Source organism: Taudactylus pleione, unplaced genomic scaffold, assembly GCF_031769625.1.
Source record: "Taudactylus pleione unplaced genomic scaffold, aTauple2 ptg001636l, whole genome shotgun sequence".
Classification (NCBI taxonomy): Eukaryota; Metazoa; Chordata; class Amphibia; order Anura; family Myobatrachidae; genus Taudactylus; species Taudactylus pleione.
The window spans coordinates 110,938-137,785 of NW_028286033.1; the positions used below are offsets into that span (position 1 = coordinate 110,938).

At 47.5% G+C, this 26,848-nt stretch overlaps 1 protein-coding gene across 1 annotated transcript in view; it reads right to left on the reverse strand.

The window, feature by feature from the left end:
• Positions 1-26,848, reverse strand: part of LOC148442048 (CD5 antigen-like) — a gene marked incomplete at its 3' end in the record, with an annotated part of 66,074 nt that overhangs the window by 18,222 nt on the left and 21,004 nt on the right. The window contains exons 3-4 of the mRNA XM_088464321.1: positions 25,010-25,330; positions 17,571-17,888 (exon numbers count right to left, since the gene is read on the reverse strand). Coding sequence (XP_088320447.1) covers positions 17,571-17,888; positions 25,010-25,330 — 639 coding nt within the window. The remainder of the gene's footprint in view (positions 1-17,570; positions 17,889-25,009; positions 25,331-26,848) is intronic.

A 26,848-nucleotide genomic window follows, 5' to 3' on the forward strand; every position in this document is an offset into this window, starting at 1 on the left:
AAAAAAGAGGCTCAGGGATGTGCAGATCTACCAATATGTTCAGGAAGAAGAGGCTCAGGGATGAGCAGAGCCACCAGTGTGTTCAGGAAGAAGAGGCTCAGGGATGAGCAGAGCCACCAGTGGGTTCAGGAAGAAGAGGTTCAAGGATGAGCAGAGCCACCAGTGGGTTCAGGAAGAAGAGACTCAGGGATGTGCAGATCTACCAGTGGGTTCAGGAAGAAGAGGATCAGAGATGAGCGGAGTCACTGGTAGGTCCCAGAAGAAGAGGCTCAGGGATGTGCAGAGTGACCAGTGGGTCCCAGAGGAGAGGCTCGGGGATGACCAGAAACACCAGTGCATTCAGGAAGAAGAGGCTCAGGGATGTGCAGAGTCACCAGTGGCCCAAGAAGAAGAGACTCAGGGATGTGCAGAGTCACCAGTGGTCCAAGAAGAAGAGGCTCAGGGATGTGCAGAGCTACCAGTGGTTTCAGGAATAAGAGGCTCAGGGAAGTGCAGAGCTACCAGTGGGTTCTGGAAGAAGAGGCTCAGGGATGTGAAAAGCCACCAGTGGGTTCTGCAAGAAGAGGCTCAGGGATGTGAAAAGACACCAGTGGGTCCCAGAAGAAGAGGCTCAGGGATGAACAGAGCCACCGGTGGGTTCAGAAGAAAAGGCTAAGGGATGAGCAGAGCCACCAGTGTGTCCTGGAAGAAGAGGCTCAGAGATGTGCAGAGCTACCAGTGTGTCCTGGAAGAAAAGTCTCAGGGATGTGCAGAGCCACCAATATGTTCAGGAAGAAGAGGCTCGGTGATGAGCAGAGCCACCAGTTTGTTCAGCAGGAAGAGGCTCGGGGATGAGCATAGCCACCAGTGGGTTCAGGAAGAAGAGGCTCAGGGATGTGCAGAGCCACAAGTGGGTTTCATTAAGAAGAGGCTCAGGGATGTGAAAAGCCACCAGTGGGTCCCAGAAGAAGAGGCTCAGGGATGAACAGAGCCACCAGTGGGTTAAGAAGAAGAGGCTCAGGGATGAGCAGAGCCACCAGTGTGTCCTGGAAGAAGAGGCTCAGAGATGTGCAGCGCTACCAGTGGTCCAAGAAGAAGAGGCTCAGGGAAGTGCAGAGCTACCAGTGGGTTCAGGAAGAAGAGGCTCAATGATGTGAAGAGCCACCAGTGGGTCCCAGAAGAAGAGGCTCAGGGATGTGCAGAGTCACCAGTGGTCCAAGAAGAAGAGACTCAGGGATGTGCAGAGTCACCAGTTGTCCAAGAAGAAGAGGCTCAGGGATGTGCAGAGCTACCAGTGGGTTCAGGAAGAAGAGGTTCAAGGATGAGCAGAGCCACCAGTGGGTTCAGGAAGAAGAGACTCAGGGATGTGCAGATCTAACAGTGGGTTCAGGAAGAAGAGGATCAGGGATGAGCGGAGTCACTGGTAGGTCCCAGAAGAAGAGGCTCAGGGATGTGCAGAGTGACCAGTGGGTCCCAGAGGAGAGGCTCGGGGATGACCAGAAACACCAGTGCATTCAGGAAGAAGAGGCTCAGGGATGTGCAGAGTCACCAGTGGCCCAAGAAGAAGAGACTCAGGGATGTGCAGAGTCACCAGTGGTCCAAGAAGAAGAGGCTCAGGGATGTGCAGAGCTATCAGTGGTTTCAGGAATAAGAGGCTCAGAGAAGTGCAGAGCTACCAGTGGGTTCTGGAAGAAGAGGCTCAGGGATGTGAAAAGCCACCAGTGGGTTCTGCATGAAGAGGCTCAGGGATGTGAAAAGCCACCAGTGGGTCCCAGAAGAAGAGGCTCAGGGATGAACAGAGCCACCAGTGGGTTCAGAAGAAGAGGCTAAGGGATGAGCAGAGCCACCAGTGTGTCCTGGAAGAAGAGGCTCAGAGATGTGCAGAGCTACCAGTGTGTCCTGGAAGAAAAGGCTCAGGGATGTGCAGAGCCACCAATATGTTCAGGAAGAAGAGGCTCGGTGATGAGCAGAGCCACCAGTTTGTTCTGCAGGAAGAGGCTCGGGGATGAGCAGAGCCACCAGTGGGTTCAGGAAGAAGAGGCTCAGGGATGTGCAGAGCTACCAGTGGGTTCATGAAGAAGAGGCTCAGGGATGTGAAAAGCCACCAGTGGGTCCCAGAAGAAGAGGCTCAGGGATGAACAGAGCCACCAGTGGGTTAAGAAGAAGAGGCTCAGGGATGAGCAGAGCCACCAGTGTGTCCTGGAAGAAGAGGCTCAGAGATGTGCAGCGCTACCAGTGGTCCAAGAAGAAGAGGCTCAGGGAAGTGCAGAGCTACCAGTGGGTTCAGGAAGAAGAGGCTCAATGATGTGAAGAGCCACCAGTGGGTCCCAGAAGAAGAGGCTCAGGGATGTGCAGAGTCACCAGTGGTCCAAGAAGAAGAGACTCAGGTATGTGCAGAGCTACCAGTGGGTTCAGGAAGAAGAGGCTCAGGGAAGTGCAGAGCTACCAGTGGGTTCAGGAAGAAGACGTTCAAGGATGAGCAGAGCCACCAGTGGGTTCAGAAAGAAGAGTCTCAGGGATGTGCAGATCTACCAGTGGGTTCAGGAAAAAGAGGCTCAGGGATGAGCAGAGTCACTGGTAGGTACCAGAAGAAGAGGCTCAGGGATGTGCAGAGTGACCAGTGGGTCCCAGAAGAGAGGCTCAGGGATGAGCAGAAACACCAGTGCATTCAGGAAGAAGAGGCTCAGGGATGTGCAGAGTCACCAGTGGTCCAAGTAGAAGAGACTCAGGGATGTGCAGAGTCACCAGTGGTCCAAGAAGAAGAGACTCAGAGATGTGCAGAGCTACCAGTGGGTTCAGGAATAAGAGGTTCAGGGAAGTGCAGAGCTACTAGTGGGTTCAGGAAGAAGAGGCTCAGGGATGTGAAAAGCCACCAGTAGGTCCCAGAAGAAGAGGCTCAGGGATGTGCAGAGTCACCAGTGGTCCAAGAAGAAGAGACTCAGGGATGTGCAGGGTCACCAGTTGTCCAAGAAGAAGAGGCTCAGGGATGTGCAGAGCTACCAATGGGTTCAAGAAGAAGGGGCTCAGGGAAGTGCAGAGCTACCAGTGGGTTCAGGAAGAAGTGGTTCTAGGATGAGCAGAGCCACCAGTGGGTTCAGAAAGGAGAGTCTCAGGGATGTGCAGATCTACCAGTGGGTTCAGGAAAAAGAGGCTCAGCGATGACCAGAGTCACTGGTAGGTACCAGAAGAAGAGGCTCAGGGATGTGCAGAGTGACCAGTGGGTCCCAGAAGAGAGGCTCAGGGATGAGCAGAAACACCAGTGCATTCAGGAAGAAGAGGCTCAGGGATGTGCAGAGTCACCAGTGGTCCAAGTAGAAGAGACTCAGGGATGTGCAGAGTCACCAGTGGTCCAAGAAGAAGAGGCTCAGGGATGTGCAGAGCTACCAGTGGGTTCAGGAATAAGAGGTTCAGGGAAGTGCAGAGCTACTAGTGGGTTCAGGAAGAAGAGGCTCAGGGATGTGAAAAGCCACCAGTAGGTCCCAGAAGAAGAGGCTCAGGGATGAACAGAGCCACCAGTGGGTTCAGAAGAAGAGGCTCATGGAGGAGCAGAGCCACCAGTGTGTCCTGGAAGAAGAGGCTCAGAGATGTGCAGAGCTACCAGTGTGTCCTGGAAGAAGAGGCTCAGGGAGGAGCAGAGCCACCAGTGTGTCCTGGAAGAAGAGGCTCAGAGATGTGCAGAGCTACCAGTGTGTCCTGGAAGAAGAGGCTCAGGGATGTGCAGAGCCACCAATATGTTCAGGAAGAAGAGGCTCGGGGATGAGCAGAGCCACCAGTGTGTTCAGGAAGAAGAGGCTCGGGGATGAGCAGAGACACAAGTGGGTTCAGGAAGAAGAGGCTCAGGGATGAACAGAGCCATGAGTGGGTTCAGAAGAAGAGGCTCAGGGATGAGCAGAGCCACCAGTGTGTCCTGGAAGAAGAGGCTCAGAGATGTGCAGAGCTACCAGTGGTCCAAGAAGAAGAGGCTCAGGGATGTACAGACCTACCAGTGGGTTCAGGAAGAAGAGGCTCAGGGAAGTGCAGAGCTACCAGTGGCTTCAGGAAGAAGAGGCTCAGGGATGTGCAGACCTACCAGTGGGTTCAGGAAGAAGAGGCTCAGGGAAGTGCAGAGCTACCAGTGTGTCCTGGAAGAAGAGGCTCAGAGATGTGCAGAGCTACCAGTGTGTCCTGGAAGAAGATGCTCAGGGATGTGTAGAGCCACCAATATGTTCAGGAAGAAGAGGCTCGGGGATGAGCAGAGCCACCAGTGTGTTCAGGAAGAAGAGGCTCGGGGATGAGCAGAGCCACCAGTGGGTTCAGGAAGAAGAGGCTCAGGGATGTGCAGAGCTACCAGTGGGTTCAGGAAGAAGAGGCTCAGGGATGTGAAAAGCCACCAGTGGGTCCCAGAAGAAGAGGCTCAGGGATGAACAGAGCCACCAGTGGGTTCAGGAAGAAGAGGCTCAGGGAAGTGCAGAGCTGCCAGTGGGTTCAGGAAGAAGAGGCTCAATGATGTGAAGAGCCACCAGTGGGTCCCAGAAGAAGAGGCTCAGGGATGAACAGGGCCACCAGTGGGTTCAGGAAGAAGAGGCTCAGTTATGAGCAGAGCCACCAGTGTGTTCTGGAAGACGAGGCTCAGAGATGTGCAGAGCTTCCAGTGGGTCCCAGAAGAAGAGGCTCAGAGATTTGCAGAGCGACCAGTGCGTTCAGGAAAAAGAGGCTCGGGGATGTGCAGAGTCACCAGTGGGTTCAGGAAGAAGAGGCTCAGGGATGTGCAGAGCCACCAGTGGGTCCCAGAAGAAGAGGCTCAGGAATGTGCAGAGTCACCAGTGGTCCAGTAAGAAGAGGCTCAGGGATGTGCAGAGTCACCAGTGGTCCAGGAAGAAGAGGCTCAGGTAAGTGCAGAATCACCAGTGGTCCAGGAAGAAGAGGCTTAGGGATGTGCAGAGTCACCAATGGTCCAGGAAGAAGAGGCTCCGGGATGTGTATAGTCACCAGTGGTCCAGGAAGAAGAGGCTCAGGGATGTGCAGAGCTACCAGTGGGTTCAGGAAGAAGAGGCTCTGGGATGTGCAGAGCAACCATTGGGTGCTTATAGCTACAGGTACTACTCCTGGGATGTTACCATTACCTGTCCCTCTTTCCTACTGTCATGTAATGCCCACATCTCCGGATAGAGGGCCAGCTTGGATCGCAACTGCTAATATGCACACAGTCAGCCGGTTGTTGTGTTCTGAGCATGCGAATGTGCATCACAGTGCGCATGCACAAACCCGCCACTGCGATCAGGACTGTGATCACAGAGACTATACAGACCCATTGCAGAATGATCGACAGGAAGTACAATTTGTGGGCGATGACGGGGGGGTCGGCGTAATGCAGGCATTCAGATTTCATCAGTGAAACAAGCCAAACACACTATGCAGCGCCCCCACTAGTCAACAGGGAACTGCAAACTTGCAAACAAGAAAATTCTAGACACAGGGAACCCATGAGGGACAACTCTCCCCCACACCAGGTGTCTGAATCTGCAAACTACTACAATGAGGGCTACGGCTCACCAGAGATAATAGAGAGTGCACTATTCAAAAGAATTGATTATTTCCCTAGGTTACCTAACAAAGGCTAACAGAGACTGAGAGAATTAAGTGACCTACTAATGGAGCTTCAAGTAGCTAAGTGTGAGGGAGACTTACCAGGACTTGCCTTTCTCAACACAGCCAGAGGCATTAACCCTATAGTGCAAAAGCTACCTTACAATCTGCAGGAGCAACGGGTCATCCTTGGTTCCAAATATAAGCAGCGGCACAATGTGCCATTTCCACCATTCTCTGTGTTTGTGGACTTCGTGCACCAACAAGCTAAGACCAGGAATGATCCTAGTTTTGCCTTTACCCTGATGAGCTCAACCCCTATTCTACCTAACCCCCGCAAAATGTCAGTTGCAGTTCACAAGACTAATGTGCATTATACAGATTCTTCCCACAGGTCTACACATTCTACTCGCTAAGAGAACAGAGATAAAGATCCTGCCAAGCAGTGTCCTCTGCATGTCAAACCGCATCCTCTCCTGAAATGCAGAGCCTTTAGAGAAAAGTCCCTGGAGAACCGCAAATCATTCCTAAGAGAAAATGGCATCTGCTACAAGTGCTGCTCTTCTACAACCCACCTTGCCAAGGATTGTAAGGTTAGTGTTAACTGCATAGAATGTCACAGCACAGAACACAACACAGCTCTACACCCTGGACCTTCCCCATTGACTTTACAACACAGTTATGGTGACACAGAGCATGGCGGGGAGCTCAGTGTGGAGCAAAGAGACACTACTGCAGTCATACCAAAGTGAACTTCACAATGTACTGCAGTCTGCAAATAATCTATTAGTGGCAGATCTTGCTCTAAAATTTGTTTAGTCAGAGTCTACCCCAACGGCCAACCACAGAAGGCTGTCAAACTTTATACAATCCTAGATGACCAAAGCAACAAGTCTGTAGCCAGATCAACCTTCTTTGAGACCTTTAATATCAGAGGACCCAGCACTCTATACTCCTTAAGCACTTGTGCAGGGTGTTTCGAGACAATGGGGAGAAGAACAATCGGCTATCAAGTCGAGTCCATAGACGGAAAGACATGCCTTCCCTTACCCACTATCACTGAATGCAATGAGATCCCTGATAATAGGTCTGAAATCCCTACACCAGATGCAGCTATCCGTCATGCACATTTGAAACATATAGCACATCTGATACCAGAACTGGACCCACTAGCCCAGATAATTCTACTCATTGGGAGAGATATCTTACAAGTCCACAAAGTCAGAAGTCTGATTAATGGTCCACACAATGCTCCTTATGCTCAAAGATTAGACCTAGGATGGGTCATAATAGGAGAAGTATGTTTTGGAAATGTGCATAAACCAGTTACTGTCAACAGCATGCTTACCTGTACTTTAGAAAATGGACATCCTTCTCTATTTCAACCATGTCACAACCACTTCATCATAAAGGAACTACCACACTGCACTGTCATGGACTCTCCTAGTGACAACCACATCTGTGACAGCTACCAACAACATTTGGGGTGCACAGTCTTCCAAAGAACAAAAAGAGATGACCAAGTCGTAATGTCCATAGAGGACAATCTATTCCTGGAAATAATGAAAAAGGGACTAGTCAAAGATAATGCCAACAGTTGGGTTGCACCTCTACCCTTTAAAACACACAGACGGCACCTACCTAACAACACAGAACAAGTACTTAAACGCTTCTCTTCACTAAAACGCAACTTTCACAGGAAACCAGAAATGAAAGATCACTTTTCTTTCATGGACAAAATATTTGAGAATGGTCATGCTGAGATAGCTCCCATTCTTAAAAACACAGACGAATGCTGGTACTTACCAATGTTTGGAGTATGCCACCCAAAGAAACCAGGTCAGATCAGAGTCGTGTTTGATTCCAGTGCCAAGTTCGAAGGCATATCTTTAAATGTTGTTCTCCTGACAGGACCAGACCATAACCATAAACTCCTTGGAGTACTCATACATTTCCGTAAGGAGTCTATTTCCTTCACAGCTGACATTCAACAAATGTTTCATTGCTTCCTCGTGACAGGAAGATTCCTTTGGTTCAGATACAACAACCCCTCTAAAGATATTGCAGAGTACTGCAGGAGGGTACACATCTTTGGTATTAGCCCTTCCCCTGCAGTTGTCATCTATAGACTCAGACGTTCTGCTCAAGAGGGTGAGCTAGAGTATGGTTCTGATGTTAGACATCTTGTGGAAAAAGATTTCTATGTAGATGACTGTTTAAAATCTATGCCAACGGATGAGACAGCAATCAGCCTCCTCAAGAGAGCTCAGGAAATGCTTGCCTGCTCTAATCTCAGGCTTCACAAAATAGCTTCCAACAGCAAAAGAGTCATGGAAGCCTTCCCTTCTCAAGATCATACCAGTGACTTAAGGGATTTAAATTTAGGAACTGATTCTCCACCAGCTCAACGTAGCCTTGGACTCTTATGGGACTTAAAATCTGACTCCATTACCTTCCAAGTGAACAGTGAGGAAAGACCCTACACCCGCAGAGGTGTCTAGTATGTTATAAACAGCTTGTATGACCCCTTAGGATTTGCTGCTCCTGTCACTATCCAAGGTAAAGCCTTGCTCAGAGACCTAACCCACGAGTCATCTGACTGGGACATGCCACTGTCTCCTCAGAAAAGAGATTTGTGGGAGGAGTGGAAAAGTTCTCTGTCCACCTTAACCAACCTTTATATTACACGTTCATATGCTCCTGTGCCTTCTACAGAAGTACAAAACCAGAGACTATATATTTTCTAATCTTCTATCCAAGCAATTGCTGCTGTTGCATATCTTAAAACTGTGGATATTAGAGGACAGTGTCATATTGGGTTTGTCATGGGCAAAGCGAAGTTAGCACCACTTCCAGAGCATACCATACCTAGGCTAGAACTTTGTGCTGCAGTGCTAGCTGTAGAATTAGCTGAGCTCATTTCATCTGAGTTGCCAATTGAACTCTCGGGAACAGAATTCTACACAGACAGTAAAGTAGTGTTAGGATACATCTGCAATGAGACCAGATGATTCCATGTTTATGTCAGCAACTGCGTGCTATGGATCAGGAGGTCCACCAATCCAAAACAGTGGCACTATGTATCTACTGCTCACAATCCTGCAGATCATGCTACAAGAGCCATATCAGCCAGTCTCCTTAAGGACACTTCATGTCTCAGAGGACCCGAGTTCTTGCACAAAACAGATGGGAACAATCCTGTAGGTGACACATTTGAGCTAGTAGACACAGATACAGATGTGGAAATCCGTCCACAAGTGACTACGATCCATACCATGATCTCACATTGTTAACTTGAGCCACACAGATTCCAAAGATTCTCAACTTGGAAATCACTTCTTAGAGCAATTACCTGCCTAAGTCATATAGCCCGTTCATTTAAACGTGCCACATTTCTAAGAGCGACTGAATGTAAAGGTTGGCATCACTTTCAAAATATTTATGCAGCCAAAGAACTACAAATTTGTTCAAACATCAACACTAAAGGTGTGGAGAGATGCCTCAGTGAGCAAAGTTGTACATGGAATTTCAACCTGCCTCATTCATATGGGAGGTACATGGGAAAGGATGATTGGCATCATATGCACAATCCTTGATTCCATATTCCTACAAGTAGGTACTGCAAGACTTACGAGAGTTTAACAACTTTCATGGCTGAAGTCTCAGCTATCGTCAATGCCAGACCTTTGACTTCAATTTCTAATGACCCAGAAGATCCGCTTTTGCTTACTCCTGCTACTCTTCTTACTCAGAAGACCGGGACTATCTATGCTCCTTCCAGAGAGTTCACCAACAAAGACTTATACAAATGACAATGGAGGCAAGTTCAAAGTCTAGCAAACCCCTTTTGGGACAGGTGGAAAAGGCAATATATCTCTACCCTGCAGCCAAGGACCAAGTGGTAAGTTGCCAAACCCAACCTAAAACCTGGTGACATTGTGCTTGTCAGAGATTGCCAGTCACAATGTAATGAGTGGCCTTTAAGTCTCATCACCAAGACGTTCCCAAGCAAGCATGGGAATGTTTGGAGGGTCGAGGTCAAGATCTGTAAGCAAGGAGAGACTAGGGCCCTCATTCAGAGCCGTACGCTCTGAGCAGAGCGCACGCTCTGAATGAGGGCCGCCCTCCATAAAAATGGAGCGTCCTCCTGGATGCTCGTATAGCTGTGGGTCACCACCCACAGCCTATACGAGCATGCAGTTTGATGGCCGCGATGGTCGTGACCATCGCGACCATCGAAACTGCGAGCCGGAGCCTGCGGTTGAGGTTTTCAACCGCAAGCCCCGGAGTGATTTTGGCTCTATCAGAGCCAAAATCACTCCCACTGACATCACTAGTGATGTCAGTGGGCCGGCTTCTGACGGGAGGCGTTCCCGTGGGAACGCCCCCGTCAGGGAGGCACGCCCCCGGCACGCCCACCAAAGGGGGCGTGCTGTCAATCAACATCGACAGCACGCCCCCTTTGATCAGACACAACGAGCGAAGGACTTTCCTTCGCTCGTCGCGTCTGGCGCAGGCGCACGACGGAGCTCCCTCCATCGTGCGCATGCTCAGTGCAGAACATCGACCGCTCGCGAGTGGGTCTGAATCAGGGCCTAAGTTGTTTCTCAGACCAGTGTCTCAACTGTTTTTACTGTTACGTACTTAGAGTTTAAATTTGTGGTATCAGCGATATCAGATGGGGAGTGTCATGCCTTCAGCATAGGGTTTGTTATGTTACATTATTTCATATTAGCAGCCCCACCTAGTGGTCATAACAGTAGCAGTTTAAATCGGACCTATTTTGTCCCTCCTAACATGCCGCAGCAGTCTAGCAATGCATTCTGGGCTAAAGGAGCTGTAAGCAGCCATTTCCTCCACACACATGGTCCCAGTCATCACTTCATATGCTCAACCCGGTATAGCATCCGATGGTGAGTTTCTAAGCTTCAACTGTGCCATCATAGATCTGCTTAGCCAGTTATGTATATTAGCTGTACTATGTCACACTACAGCCTATACTTTGCATACTGTATATTTCATGCTGTTTGCATATTCCCTGTTATGTATATGTTTGCCTTGCATTTCCATGTACATATTGTAATTGCCTTTTTTTGTTTACATTTACAGTTTTACTGTGCACACTCGCTTATACGCACATATCTGTGTACATTCATACAAGTTCCTCTATTGAATAATAAATTCCGTTCTTCAGACCACATCTGACTGGATTATTGGAAGATAGAGTATTGGTTATGCATCTGCTCCAAATTTGTCAGGCACATAGTGAGGGGCAGAACACAGGGAGTATTATAGGGGAGAGATTATGACAGGGGAGTGTCACAGTGCGTCGGACCCCGGCTTCCACTTACCGGATCCGGCAGCACTGGAGTCTGTGGAAGGGCAGCGGGCGGGAAGTCCCCGGCGCCCGCTGCCATGATGTTTCCCCCGGGTCCCCCGCATGCCAGCTTGGATTGCAGGCGGCCATGGCTCTCCTATGAGCGTGCGTGCCACCCTGCAAAAAATATTTAAAGGCACAGGCGTGCCAAAAGTGGAGTGAGATTTGAACTTCCTCAATAGGAGGAAGCCTCTGGCACCAGACAGATGCCAGAGTATAGGCTCCATTCCATACTCCAGCATTCATTGTACTTACCTGTTATCCTGATCCTGACCTTGGCTTGTTGTGACTCCAATTTTGTCTGGCCCCTTGTACTGCTTCTGATATCTGGTTCTGACCTCGGCTGATTCCTGTGACCCATTTACGTCTGCTCCCTGTTACGTCTCATTCGTTTGGTTCTGACCCGGCCTGTCGACTACTTTTATTCTTCTGCACCTGATCTTGTGTCCACCAGTACCTGTATAGGGGAACCTAACCTGAGGGCCGCGACCAGTATGTGGGATGCAGCCAAGCCCATACCTTCTTGTGAGGGTCCCTGGTGAATACTGCCGACACATTAGACTTCATGCCTCAGGTATAGGTCTAGCCAATTCCCTAAATATGGGCCGCATCCACATTCCGTCCGAGAGTTGTGACAGAATACTCTGGCCGAAAACAACATGGATGCTACTGGTAATCCGTCACCACAAGACCTGCTTAAGAACCTACTTCCTAGAGTCGAGAAGCAAGAACAAGACCAGGCTCAGATTTTGCAGTGTTGGCAGACACTGATGCAGCAAGTCAGTGTCACTCAAGCACCTTCGGTACAACCAGGTCCAAATCAGGAGATCCAGTGCTTGATCCAGTTCAAAGTCCAGGCAGCAAGTTTCTCTTCAGACAGAACTAAAGTGGCTTACATAATCTCGCTATTGTCAGTTCAAGTATTGGCTTGGGCCTCTCCATTGTGGGAAAGAGATGATCCGCTTGTCAACAACAGTGCCAAGTTCCTGAGAGCCTTTTGGAAGGTCTTTGACGAACCTGCATGGTTGGCCATCTTGCAACTGAAGCAGGGGAATCAATCTGCGGGACAGTATGCCGTACAGTTCCGAACCCTTGGCAAATCAGGCCACCTCTTCTCTGGCTGTCCAAGTGTCCGGGAAGCAAGAAGGCCTAAATGATCGAGGGGTGGTCAGTTTAGGTGCGTTGAAATACACCCCAAAAAATCAAGTTACTTCCCAGTTTTCCATCAATGTAACCCTGGTCCTGGGAGATTCATGTGAAGAAGTCAAAGCCTTTTTGGATTCAGGTGCCACCGGCAATTTCATCACAGATGACAGAAATCACCATGCAAATAGGGGCTCTTCATCGGGAATCATAACATTCTATATCCTCCCGTCAGCCGAAAGTCCTGTTATCCTGGGTCTTCCTTGGCTTCACAAGCATGCCCCTGTCCTGGACTGGATAGAGCCGCAAATCCTGTCATAGGGTTCTCAGTGCTGAGGGTCTTGTTTATTGTCTGTCAAACCACCTCATCGCATCATTCGGACATCCATTGTCTCATTGGGAGAACAGCTTCCGGCACCATACCAGTCCTTCAGAGATGTGTTCAGCAAAAAGGCTGCTGAGACACTTCCTGCCCATCGTGAGTGGGATTGTGCTATAGATTTATTGCCTGGAAAGGTCTCACCTCGTGGAAGAATTTTTCCCTTCTCACGTCCCGAATCCCAGGCAGCTACTTAATACATTACAGAGAACCTGGAACGTGAATTTATCAGAGAGTCTAAATCTCCTGCTGGAACAGGTATCTTCTTTGTTAAAAAAAAAAAAAAGGATGGGGGTTTGAGACCATGCATCGATTACCGGGGCCTGAATGCAATTACCATCAAGGATCGGTTCCCGCTACCCCTGATTTCTGAACTTTTTGATCGAATTAAGGGGGCAAATATTTTTCACTAAGCTAGATCTTCACGGGGCCTACAATTTAATCAGAGTCCAATCTGGAGAGGAGTGGAAAATGGCCTTTAACACTCGAGATGGCCACTACGAATACTTAGTTATGCCTTTCGGATTAAGCAACGCCCCAGCTGTATTTCAAAAATATATGAATCATATTTTCCGGGATCTGTTGTATAAAATGATAGTGGTGTATTTGGACGAAATCCTAATATTCTCTGAAGATATAGCAAGTCATCATCAACATGTTTGTGAGGTACTTTCTCGTCTCCGAGCTAATCAGCTTTTCTGCAAACTTGAGAAATGCTCTTTTGAACAAAATGAACTGACATTTCTGGGGTACATAATTTCGGGTTCCTGCCTTCGAATGGACCCAGATAAGCTTGCAGCTATTGTCAACTGGTCCTGCCCAGTTGGCAATACAACGCTTCCTGGGCTTTTGCAACTTCTACTGCCAATTCATCAGAAACTACTCTTCCATCGCTGCTCCCATTACTGCTCTTACCAGAAAGGGTCAGGACAATCGCGAATGGTCAACTGAGGTAGAGGAAACCTTTGTCCATTTAAAGCAGCACTTCCTTTCAGCACCCATCCTGAGACAACCTGATTGTGACCAACCATTTTTTCTGGAGGTAGATGCATGGTTGGGGTTGGGGCAGTCCTGTCACAGAGAGACAAAGGAAATAAGTGGTACTCCTGTGGGTTCTTCTCCCGAAAGTTCTCTACATCGGAGAGGAATTATGCTGTCGGTGACAAGGAACTACTTGCCATCAAACTGGCTTTACAAGAATGGCGATACTTGTTAGAAGTAGCCAAATTCCCTGTAACAGTCTACACTGATCATAAGAATTTGACGTACCTCAGGACAGCTCGCTATTTAAATTATCATCAGTCCAGATGGTTGATGTTCTTCGATCGATTTAATCTAGTGATTACTTACTGGCTGGGTAATAAGAACATCAAGGCTGATGCCATGTCTCGAGCATTTAGTTCTGCTGAAATGGAAGGAGGATAAGGCCATCCTAAACACTGCCTGTTTCTTAGCAGCCACCAAGAGAGTCAAGATACCACTAGGGAAAACATTTATAGCCTCAGAACTTCGGGTAAAACTACTTCAGTGGGCGCATTCATCACGTTTCAGCGGGCATGCAGGCATCAAAAAGACCTTGAAACTGATCCTCAGGTGGTACTGGTGGCCGACGATCCATCAGGCTGTAAAGGACTTTGTGGCAGCCTGTCATATTTGTGCTCAGCATAAGATTCCACCACACTCTCCAACGGGTTCCTTGTTGCCACTACCAGTGCCTGATTGCCCTTGGACTCACATTTCCATGGACTTTGTGACTGATCTGCCTTCATGCCAAGGGTTCAACACAAATCTGATGGTGGTGGATAGGTTCTCCAAGGCCGCTCATGTTATTCCTTTGAAAGGTCTACCCTTAGCACCGAAGTTGGCAGAGATTTTTGTAAAAGAAATCTTTAGGTTACACGGGTTTCCTAAGGACATTGTTTCCGACAGAGGGGTACAGTTCCCCTCTAAGTTCTGGAGAGCATTATGCAGGTGCTTTGGCATCAAACTGAGCTTGATTCTTTAGGGTCTGGAAGATGGCAAAAAGGAATTTGTGTAGAGCCTCTTCAAGGTACAAGTGGTTTGCAGATAGGAGAAGGAGGAGGGGTCCAGTGCTAGCTCCTGGTGAGAAAGTCTGGATGTCAACCAAACATTTGAGATTAAGGGTTCCAACAATGAAATTCACTCCCAGATTTATTTTTCCTTTTCAGATCTTACAGGTGATCAATCTAGTGACATATCGTTTGAAACTTCCAAACACGCTAAGAATACCCAATGTGTTTCACGTTTCTCTTCTCGAACCCCTGGTGCTCAATCATTTCTCAACTCATTGCAGCCCTCCTCCTGCGATTCCAGTAGACCATCAAGAAGAATATGAAGAGAAACAGATTATGGGTTCTAGGGTTTCTAGAGGAGCTGTTCAGTTTCTAGTAGATTGGAGGGGCTATGGTCCTGAGGAACATTGCACCTCAGCTTCTTCAGAAATTCCACCAAAAGTTTCCCAACAAACCATTTGTGGGGTGTTCGGTGCCCACCCCTAGAAGGGGGGATAATGTCACAGAGCGCCGAACCCTGGCTTCCACTTACCAGGTCCGGCAGCACTGGACTCTGCGGCGGGCATTGCAGGCAGCTGTGGCTCTCCTAGGAGTGCACGCTGCCCTGCAAATATATTCAAAGGCACAGGCGCGCCAAACATGAAGTCACGTTTGGCATGAGATTTGAACTTCCTCTATAAGAGGAAGCCTCTGGCACCAGCGTATAGGCTCCAATCCATACTCAGCGGAGGGAGCTCCGTCGTGCGCATGCGCCAGACGCGACGAGCGAAGGAAAGTCCTTCGCTCGTTGTGTCTGATCAAAGGGGGTGTGCTGTCGATGTTGATTGACAGCACGCCCCCTTTGGTGGGCATGCCGGGGGCGTGTCTCCCTGACGGGGGCGTTCCCACGGGAACGCCTCCCGTCAGAAGCCAGTCCACTGACATCACTAGTGATGTCAGTGAGAGTGATTTTGGCTCTGATAGAGCCAAAATCACTCCGGAGCTTGCGGTTGAAAACCTCAACCGCAGGCTCCGGCTCGCAGTTTCGATGGTCGCGATGGTCACGACCATCAAAATGCACGCTCGTATAGGCTGTGGGTGGTGACCCACAGCTATACAAGCGTCCAGGAGGACGCTCCATTTTCATGGAGGGCGGCCCTCATTCAGAGCGTGCGCTCTGCTCAGAGCGTACGGCTCTGAATGAGGGCCCTAGTCGGTATTGTTGCTGATGTTGGGGGGGTACAGTATTTACATGGTTGGTATTGTTGCTGATGTTGTGGGGGTACAGTAGTTACATGGTCGGTATTGTTGCTGATGTTGGGGGGGTACAGCAGTTACATGGTCGGTATTGTTGCTGATGTTAGGGGGTAGTTACATAGGCCCTCATTCAGAGCCGCTCGCTAGCGGCAGTACGCTCGTTCCGAGCGATGTTCGCACATCTGCGCATGCGTACGGTTTTTAGTACGCATGCGCGAACCAGTCAGTACGGCCGAAAATCGTTTGTACGCTATATAGCGAGTGCCTGCTATTATGAGTGACAGAATGAGGCGTATGTGGGTGGTAACAGGGGAAGGTGCTTGAAAACGGGGAGTGGAATTCGAACGCAGGCGTGCTTAAAGGTCAAAACGGGCGTTTTAAGGGAGTGCATAATTAATACAGCAGTGTCATCGACCACGTCACTTGGTTTTTTTTAACTCAGAACTGCTCGCAAAATAGCGGTTGAAAAAACCAACCAACCACAAGAATAGCGAGCAGTTCATACGCTGTACGATGTACTCGATTAATCTAATAAATAGCGGACATGACGTATGGTGCGAGCGGCCAGGGGGCGTTTTTATCAAATAAACGAGCGTATGTTTTGCTCGCTCGTTCAGACTTAGAGGTGTGAACAGACTGCAATGTGCGAACAGATCATTTGAATAGCCACCCCTTGTTTTTGAACGAACGACCGCAAATAGCGAACGGCTCTGAATGAGGGCCATAGTCGGTATTGTTGCTGGTGTTGTGGGGTAGTTACATAGTCAGTATTATTGCTGATGTTGGGGCGGTACAGTAGTTACATAGTCGGTATTGTTGCTGGTGTTGGGGGGTAGTTACATAGTCGGTATTGTTGCTGGTGTTGGGGGGTAGTTACATAGTCGGTATTGTTGCTGATGTAGGGGCGGTACAGTAGTTACATAGTTGGTATTGTTGCTGATGTTGGGGGGTACAGTAGTTACATAGTTGGTATTGTTGCTGATGTTGGGGGGTACAGTAGTTACATGGTTGGTATTGTTGCTGATGTTGGGGGAATACAGTAGTTACATAGTTGGTATTGTTGCTGATGTTGGGGGGATACAGTAGTTTCATGGTCGATATTGTTGCTGATGTTGGGGGAGGTACAGTAGTTACATAGTCGGTATTGTTGCTGATGTTGGGGGGATACAGTAATTACATGGTCGGTATTGTTGCTGATGTTGGGGGGGTACAGTAATTACATGGTCGGTATTGTTGCTGATGTTGGGGGGGTACAGTAGTTACATGGTCGGTATTGTTGCTGATGTTGGGGGGGTACAGTAATTACATGGTCGGTATTGTTGCTGATGTTGGGGGGTAGAATTGTTACCTTGTCGGTATTGTTGCTGTGGACATGGTAATGCTGAGGGGTGAATGCCGAGTAGATGAGGGAGGTGCTGGAGAACAATAATGGTTATTATCATTATCTTTCGTATCTACAGCACCATAAACAATACAACTAAGTATTAATATATAGTAACTATAAGAAAATGGTTGGTGTAATAAATGTTGGAAGTGAGGGGAGTGTAGAGAAAGCTGATTCCTGTGACCTACTGATAAGAGTTGGACGCCCTGTAATCCGTCAGGGCTCTTCCTACACTACCTCCCTGCAGTCAGAGGGCCCCAGGAAAGAGGATCTGCAGCAGCTGTGCCAACACTGGCCAGCGGGTCCAGGTGCCAGTGGTGGTACTTGGTCCTTGAAATCAGTGAGTATCTGGTGGCCATTAGCACTAGTAGGATGAGTCAGTAATATGGAACCACAAGATGTGGCTGCGTTAGACCATCCTGTCTCACATGTAACAATAATAAACCTCTCTCCTAACCTCTGTGACTTTCTTACCTGATGAGGAGCAGACAATTCCAGCATGAACACTGTGCAAACATGGCTCCTTACTCCACAGACTGACGCTGCACTCAGACACCTGGGACTCTGCTCCAGAGCAGTGAGCTCTCTCCACTGTCTGCTCCTTAGAATCAGGTCCCATGACATGCTCCTGGATCTTCACCACAGGTCCACAGCCCAACTGTCTGCACACCACTGTAGCTGCCCGAAGGTCAAACTTCCAAAGGCAGACTCTATTCCATGTCTTATTGAGAGACACTTCAACTATCCCATCACAGCCTCCAGAGCCATTCACCAGTCTAACACCGCTGAGTCCTGAGAGACATACAACAAGGAGGCCGTGGTGTTAGACAGATACACTATGAGAGTCACACAACAAGGAGACCATGATGTTAGATGCATTATGAGAGACACACAACAAGGAGACCATGATGTTAGATGCATTATGAGAGATACACAACAAGGAGACCATGATGTTAGATGCATTATGAGAGACACACAACAAGGAGACCAAGATGTTAGATGCATTATGAAAGACACACAACAAGGAGACCATGATGTTAGATGCATTATGAGAGACACACAACAAGGAGACCATGATGTTAGATGCATTATGAGAGACACACAACAAGGAGACCATGATGTTAGATGCATTATGAGAGACACATAACAAGGAGACCATGATGTTAGATGCATTATGAGAGACACACAACAAGGAGACCATGATGTTAGACAGATGCATTTGAGAGATACACAACAAGGAGACCATGATGTTAGATGCATTATGAGAGACACACAACAAGGAGACCATGATGTTAGATGCATTATGAGAGACACACAACAAGGAGACCATGATGTTAGATGCATTATGAGAGACACATAACAAGGAGACCATGATGTTAGATGCATTATGAGAGACACACAACAAGGAGACCATGATGTTAGACAGATGCATTTGAGAGATACACAACAAGGAGACAATGATGTTAAATGCATTATGAGACACATAACAAGGAGACCATGATGTTAGATGCATTATGAGAGATACACAACAAGGAGACCATGATGTTAGATGCATTATGAAACACATAACAAGGAGACCATGATGTTAAATGCATTATGAGACACATAACAAGGAGACCATGATGTTAGATGCATTATGAGAGATACACAACAAGGAGACCATGATGTTAGATGCATTATGAGACACATAACAAGGAGACCATGATGTTAAATGCATTATGAGACACACAACAAGGAGACCATGATGTTAGATGCATTATGAGACACACAACAAGGAGACCATGATGTTAGATGCATTATGAGACACACAACAAGGAGACCATGATGTTAGATGCATTATGAGAGATACACAACAAGGAGACCATGATGTTAAATGCATTATGAGAGACACACAACAAGGAGACCATGATGTTAGATGCATTATGAGAGACACACAACAAGGAGACCATGATGTTAGACATATGCATTATGAGAGATACACAACAAGGCGACCATGATGTTAGATGCATTATGAGAGATACACAACAAGGCGACCATGATGTTAGATGCATTATGAGAGATACACAACAAGGAGACCATGATGTTAGATGCATTATGAGAGATACACAACAAGGAGACCATGATGTTAAATGTATTATGAGAGACACACAACAAGGAGACCATGATGTTAGATGCATTATGAGAGACACACAACAAGGAGACCATGATGTTAGACATATGCATTATGAGAGATACACAACAAGGCGACCATGATGTTAGATGCATTATGAAAGATACACAACAAGGCGACCATGATGTTAGATGCATTATGAGAGATACACAACAAGGAGACCATGGGCCTGATTCAGAGCCGGTCGCTATTTGCGGTCGTTCGTTCAAAAACAAGGGGTGGCTATTCAAATGATCCCTTCGCAAATTGCAGTCTGTTCACACCTCTAAGTCTGAACGAGCGAGCAAAACATACGCTCGTTTATTTGTTAAAAACGCCCCCTGGCCGCTCGCACCATACGTCATGTCCGCTATTTATTAGATTAATCGAGTACATCGACCAGCGTATGAACTGCTCGCTATTCTTGTGGTTGGTTTTTGCTACCACAATCTTGCGAGCAGTTCTGGCTATAAAACAACCCAGTGACGTGGTCAATGACGCTGCTGTATTAATTATGCACACCCATAAAACGCCCGTTTTGACCTTTAAGCACGCCTGCGTTCGGATCTCCACTCCCCATTTTCACGCACCTTCCCCTGTTACCACCCACATACGCCTCATTCTGTCACTCAAAATAGCAGGCATTCGCTATATTGCGAGCACATGAATTTCGGCCACACTGACTGGTTCGCGCATGCGTATAACGATCCCGTACGCATGCGCAGATGTGCGAACATCGCTCGGAACGAGCGTACTGCCGCTAGCGAGTGGCTCTGAATGAGGGCCCATGATGTTAGATGCATTATGAGACACACAACAAGGAGACCATGATGTTAGATGCATTATGAGAGACACACAACAAGGAGACCATGATGTTAGACATATGCATTATGAGAGACATACAACAAGGAGACCATGATGTTAGATACATTATGAGCAACAAGCAACAAGCAACAAGGATACCATGATGATCGATGCATTATGAGAGACACACAACAAGGAGACCATGATGATAGATGCATTATGAGAGACACAACAAGGAGACCATGATGATAGATGCATTATGAAAGTCACGCAACAAGGGGACCATTATGTGAGATGCATTATGAGAGACACATAACAAGGAGACCATGATGTTAGATGCATTATGAGACACACAACAAGGAGACCATGATGTTAGATGCATTATGAGAGACACACAACAAGGAGACGATGATGTTAGATGCATTATGAGAGATACACAACAAGGAGACCATGATGTTAGATGCTTTATGAGAGACACACAACAAGGAGACCATGATGTTAGATGCTTTATGTTATGTTCTGGGTTGTTTGTGGACCCGGGGTGGTAGCAGGAGCAATCACAGAAGCGGGTTTGAATAAAAAACTAGGTTTTTTAATATGTGCTTGAGTAGACATAAACTATGGCAGTAAATAAAAGTCCAGGAATATATAAATGTGCACAAAAGTTCTGTGGTGGGAGCAATGGGTTAATGTCCAGGCCGAAACAATTAGAGCTGTCCAGGTGTGCAGGTAGTGAGACTGAAAATGATCAAGCAGGTATACAGGTAGTGATGCAGGAAATAGAGCCAGGTATGCAGGTAGTGAACTAAGGCAAATGAGCAGGATGTCAGCAGGCTCAGGCACTCAGGTATGGGCAAGGGTGATGGAGGAAGTGGGGTAGTCCAGCGGAAGCTAGGAGCTGACAGGTAGACTGGCAGACAGCGAATTCACAGGAACAGGATAAGCACAGAGAACCCCCTCTCAGCTAGGCTGAGATACACGTTGCACTGGCAATGCAAGGGAGCTCTGAACTCCCTTAAATCCCCAGTCCTCAGCCATGACTGGTCAGAGAGGAGCATGTGACACAACAGGATAGGGCAACTAGGTCACCTGACCAGGGACAAGATGGCGGCGCCCATGCCAGAATGGAATGGAAGCACCCCCAGGCCTAACCAGACCAGAGTGACAGTATGCCCCCACAGAACCACGCATAGCCAATGCTCTTCGCCAGGCACCACCGCCACTGCCAGACACCCCTCGCCATAGCGTCCTCACAGGCATTACCCGTTGACTACCATGCCAAGAGACCCTGGTCGTGACAGTACCCCCCCTTTAAGGGTGGCCTCAGGACACCTTCTAGGATGAGCCAAGTGGATTTTGTTGACAGGACTGGAAACGTGGATATCCTCAGCTTTGGTCCAACAGGAACTGGAAACTGAAAACCCCTCCTGGAGTACGAGACTTGAGGACCCTTCCTGGGGTACTAGATTTGAAATCCCCTCCTGGGGAACAAAACTTGAAACATCCTCTTGAGGTATGGGGCTGAAAACCCCATCCTGGGGCTGGACACTCAGAAATCCCTTAAGGGGCTGAGGCTCTGGAGACCTCTTTTGATGTTGAGACCTTAGAGACATCCTCTGGGGGTGAGGCTTTGGAGTCACCCCTCCTGGGGCTACAAAGGACTTTCCAACAGGCGGTTGTAGTTGTATAGCTGCCAAAACTTTTGCCCCAAGCATGGGTGTATTCCGTAGTGTTTCCAGACCTCTATCAGGGGATAATGACCGTGTCAAGGCGTCGGTCTTCGGAAGACAAGACACTTGACATTCCACACTCCATGACTGAACCTGCATAGTGTTCCAATCAATTCTGGGGTTGTGCTTACACAGCAACGGGTATCCGAGTCTAACTTCATGGGAAGTCTTGGGTATAATGAAGAAACTGATATGTTCAACATGGAGGTCTCCAACACGAACTAAAACAGGTTGAGTTCTCTTAGACACAGTTCTATTACAAAGAGATTTACCATCAATGGAGGTCCAGGAGACAGAATGATCCAAGGTGCTGCAGGGAATTTGTAATTTATCTGCCAACTGAGACGACATGAAATTCCCCGCTGCCCCAGAGTCCAAAAGGGCAGACACAAACACAGGGCTAGAATTAATGTCTAAGGCTATGGACAACACAGAGTCAATATGTTTAGAGGATGGAAGAATTGCTCCTAGCTGAGTGCACCCAGAACTAGCTAGAAACGGGACGCTCCCCGGCTTGCGGGTACAGGAAGCCACCAGGTGACCCGAGTCTCCACAGTATAGACAAAGGTTCTCTTTAAAGCGTCTCTGTCATTCTTCATTAGAGAGACGGGTATGATTTACCTGCATGGGTTCTTCCTCGGAAGGGAGGGAGTGGGACGGGTAGGGGAAGGGAAACGCTTAGCTCTGTGTTTTCATCTTGGCGCTCTCTAAAGCGTATATCAACTTTATTACAAAGGGAAATTAGATCACCAAGACTAGAGGGTAATTCACGAGTCACTAGATCATCCTTTAAACGATCTGATAGACCTTGCCAAAAGGCCAATGTCAAGGCTTCTTCGTTCCACTTGAGTTCAGATGCCAAAGTCTGAAACTGAATGACGTACTGGCTGACAGGACGGGTCCCTTGTTTAAACTTCATAACACTGGAGGAAGCAGAGGAAGTTCTTCCAGGCTCATCGAAAATCCTCCTGAATGTTGCTAGGAACTCTGGGTAATTGTCCAGAAGCGGATCTGAACGCTCCCAGAGCGGAGAAACCCATTCTAGGGTGGAGCCGGATAACAAGGACACAATGTAAGCCACTTTGGTTCTAGGAGCAGGAAAATGAGAGGGTTGCATATTAAAGTGCACATCGTACTGATTGAGAAATCCACGAGACAGTTTTGGAGGACCATCAAACTTATCAGGTGTGGGAAGATGCAAACGAGGAGTAGAAACTGATGAAGAAATCACCGGAGTGGGGACAGGAGTAGCTGCAAGCACACTAGGAGCCATTGAAGTAGCTTGTACAGTATCCAGGCGGCGTGCAATGTCTTGCACAAACTGTGCCACCTGTCGCTGTATAGTCTCCACACTCTCCAAGCGAGTTGCTATGCTCTGAATTAAATCCTGTTGTTTAGTAATCTCTTGCAGGAACCAAGCCACTTGGTGCTGCATAGCCTCCAGGCCTTCCAAACGGCCAGCAATACTTCGGAAAAAATCTGCTCCAGACTCCTGATCCGTGGCCGGATCCATGGGGCCAGTGCAAACTGTTATGTTCTGGGTTGTTTGTGGACCCGGGGTGGTAGCAGGAGCGATCACAGAAGCGGGTTTGAATAAAAAACTAGGTTTTTTAATATGTGCTTGAGTAGACATAAACTATGGCAGTAAATAAAAGTCCAGGAATATATAAATGTGCACAAAAGTTCTGTGGTGGGAGCAATGGGTTAATGTCCAGGTAGAAACAATTAGAGCTGTCCAGGTGTGCAGGTAGTGAGACTGAAAATGATCAAGCAGGTATACAGGTAGTGATGCAGGAAATAGAGCCAGGTATGCAGGTAGTGAACTAAGGCAAATGAGCAGGATGTCAGCAGGCTCAGGCACTCAGGTATGGGCAAGGGTGATGGAAGAAGTGGGGTAGTCCAGCGGAAGCTAGGAGCTGACAGGCAGACTGGCAGACAGCGAATTCACAGGAACAGGATAAGCACAGAGAACCCCCTCTCAGCTAGGCTGAGATACACGTGGCACTGGCAATGCAAGGGAGCTCTGAACTCCCTTAAATCCCCAGTCCTCAGCCATGACTGGTCAGAGAGGAGCATGTGACACAACAGGATAGGGCAACTAGGTCACCTGACTGGGGAAAAGATGCCAGAACGGAATGGAAGCACCCCCAGGCCTAACCAGACCAGAGTGACAGTATTCCCCCACAGAACCACGCACAGCCAATGCTCTTCGCCAGGCACCATCGCCACAGCCAGACGCCCCTCGCCATAGCGTCCTCACAGGCATTACCCGGCAACTACCATGCCGAGAGACCCTGGTCGTGACACTTTATGAGAGATACACAACAAGGAGACCATGATGTTAGATGCATTATGAGAGACACACAACAAGGAGACCATGATGTTAGATGCATTATGAGACACACAACAAGGAGACCATGATGTTAGATGCATTATGAGAGATACACAAGAAGACCATGATGTTAGATGCATTATGAGAGACACACAACAAGGAGACCATGATGTTAGATGCATTATGAGAGATACACAACAAGGAGACCATGATGTTAGATGCATTATGAGAGATACACAACAAGGAGACCATGATGTTAGATGCATTATGAGAGATACACAACAAGGAGACCATGATGTTAGATGCATTATGAGAGATACACAACAAGGAGACCATGATGTTAGATGCATTATGAGACACACAACAAGAAGACCATGATGTTAGATGCATTATGAGAGACACATAACAAGGAGACCATGATGTTAGATGCATTATGAGAGACACAACAAGGAGACCATGATGTTAGATGCATTATGAGAGATACACAACAAGGAGACCATGATGTTAGATGCATTATGAGACACATAACAAGGAGACCATGATGTTAGATGCATTATGAGAGACTCATAACAAGGAGACCATGATGTTAGATGCATTATGAGAGACACAACAAGGAGACCATGATGTTAGATGCATTATGAGAGATACACAACAAGGAGACCATGATGTTAGATGCATTATGAGAGACACACAACAAGGAGACCATGATGTTAGATGCATTATGAGAGACACATAACAAGGAGACCATGATGTTAGACATATGCATTATGAGAGACACACAACAAGGAGATCATGATGGTAGACAGATGCAGCCTGAGAGACACACAACAAGGAGACCGTGATGTTAGTTGCATTATGAGAGATAACAATTCACAAGTAGAGGAAATGCAGGACTCACCAGAAGGTAAGCAGGTGACTCCTACACTGTGCTGAATCTTTGTATGGTCTTGCTCAGCCCATGTTCCCAGTAAACACTGTGAAATATCGCACTCATCTCCAGTACAGAGCGCCTTTTCCAGAACATACCCAGGTGCGGGACCAAAAGCATCTCCTCTCAGTGTCTCCAGGGAAGGTCCACATTTCATCTGTCTGCAGATGACATCAGCAGTATGCCTGTCCCAGTGTTCATCACTCAGCCAGCTCCAGGTTTTATTGTACAAAACTTCCACTCTCCCCTGGCAGAGATCACGGCCACCAACCAGCTGTACCTGCGAAAGAACTGGCCAGGAGAGGAGGAATCAGGACATGCTATGAATGAATGAGGTACCAATGGACCTGTGACCAATATGCTGACTTGCTGGGGAGGAAGGTGATTGGAACTGTCTCACCTGAGGAAGCAGAGCTGTCTGTGAAACACGTCGCATCCACAAAATTAGTGAGACTTTTTACATTTTATTTTATGCTTTCATTTGGCTGTTTCTAATGTTTTGATATATACATTTATAGATATTTTTATAGTTGTACAGTATATTATGCCATTTTATTTGGATTATATTATATACATTATTAAGCACATTACAGTCATGTATGTCCATTATTTTTAATAAAACCATCTGATATCTTTCATTATTACATCTTACACTATCTTACACTGTATGATATTTTCCCTCCAGCAATGCAGCAATGTCAACAAAAATACTTGTATCCTACATAATAATAGAATTTCAGAGGTATTAGTTGCATACATTTGCAAAAATATGATTAAGCGCTGGGCCACGGTCGTCCCTAATATTATGGGGTTCACGTCCGAGGTGCAGCGAACCCAAAAATAATCCAGCCAAGGACCATCCCCAGGGCATCACAAGAAAAGGGAAAAAATGTCGCTCACATTTGCAAATATATGACTAAGCGCCGGGCCAACATTTTTTTCATCATCAATTTGTTTGTCTCTTATTTATGTAATTTTAACTCTCTCATTATATTAACACTTATTGATTTATCTTTACACTTCACTGACACCTTTTTTCCCTTTTTGTGTGATGCTGGCGGGGTAAGTTCGATGGTCGGTATAGTTGCTGTTGTTTGGGGGGTACAGTAGTTACATAGACGGTATGCTGCTGATGTTGGGGGGTTACAGTAGTTACATAGACGGTATACTGCTGATGTTGGGGGGTACAGTAGTTACATGGTCAATATTGTTGCTGATGTTGGGGGGGTATAGTAGTTACATATTCGGTATTGTTGCTGATGTTGGGGGTTAGTTACACAGTCAGTATTATTGCTGATGTTGTGGGGTACAGTAGTTACATAGTTGTATTGTTGCTGATGTTGGGGGGTACAGTAGTTACATGGTCGGTATTGTTGCTGATGTTGGGGGGTACAGTAGTTACATGGTCGGTATTGTTGCTGATGTTGGGGGGGTACAGTAGTTACATGGTCAGTATTGTTGCTGATGCTGGGGGGGTATAGTAGTTACATGGTCGGTATTGTAGCTGATGTTGGGGGGGCACAGTAGTTACATAGACGCTATAGCTGCTGATGTTGGGGGGTATAGTAGTTACATGGTCGGTATTGTTGCTGATGTTGGGGGGGTATAGTAGTTACATGGTCGGTATTGTTGATGATGTTGGGGGGTACAGTAGTTACATGGTCGGTATTGTTGCTGATGTTGGGGGGTTACAATAGTTACATAGATGGTATAGCTGCTGATCGTGGGGAGGTATAGTAGGTACATGGACGGTATTGTTGCTGATGTTGGGGGGGTAGTTACATAGTCAGTATTATTGCTGATGTTGGG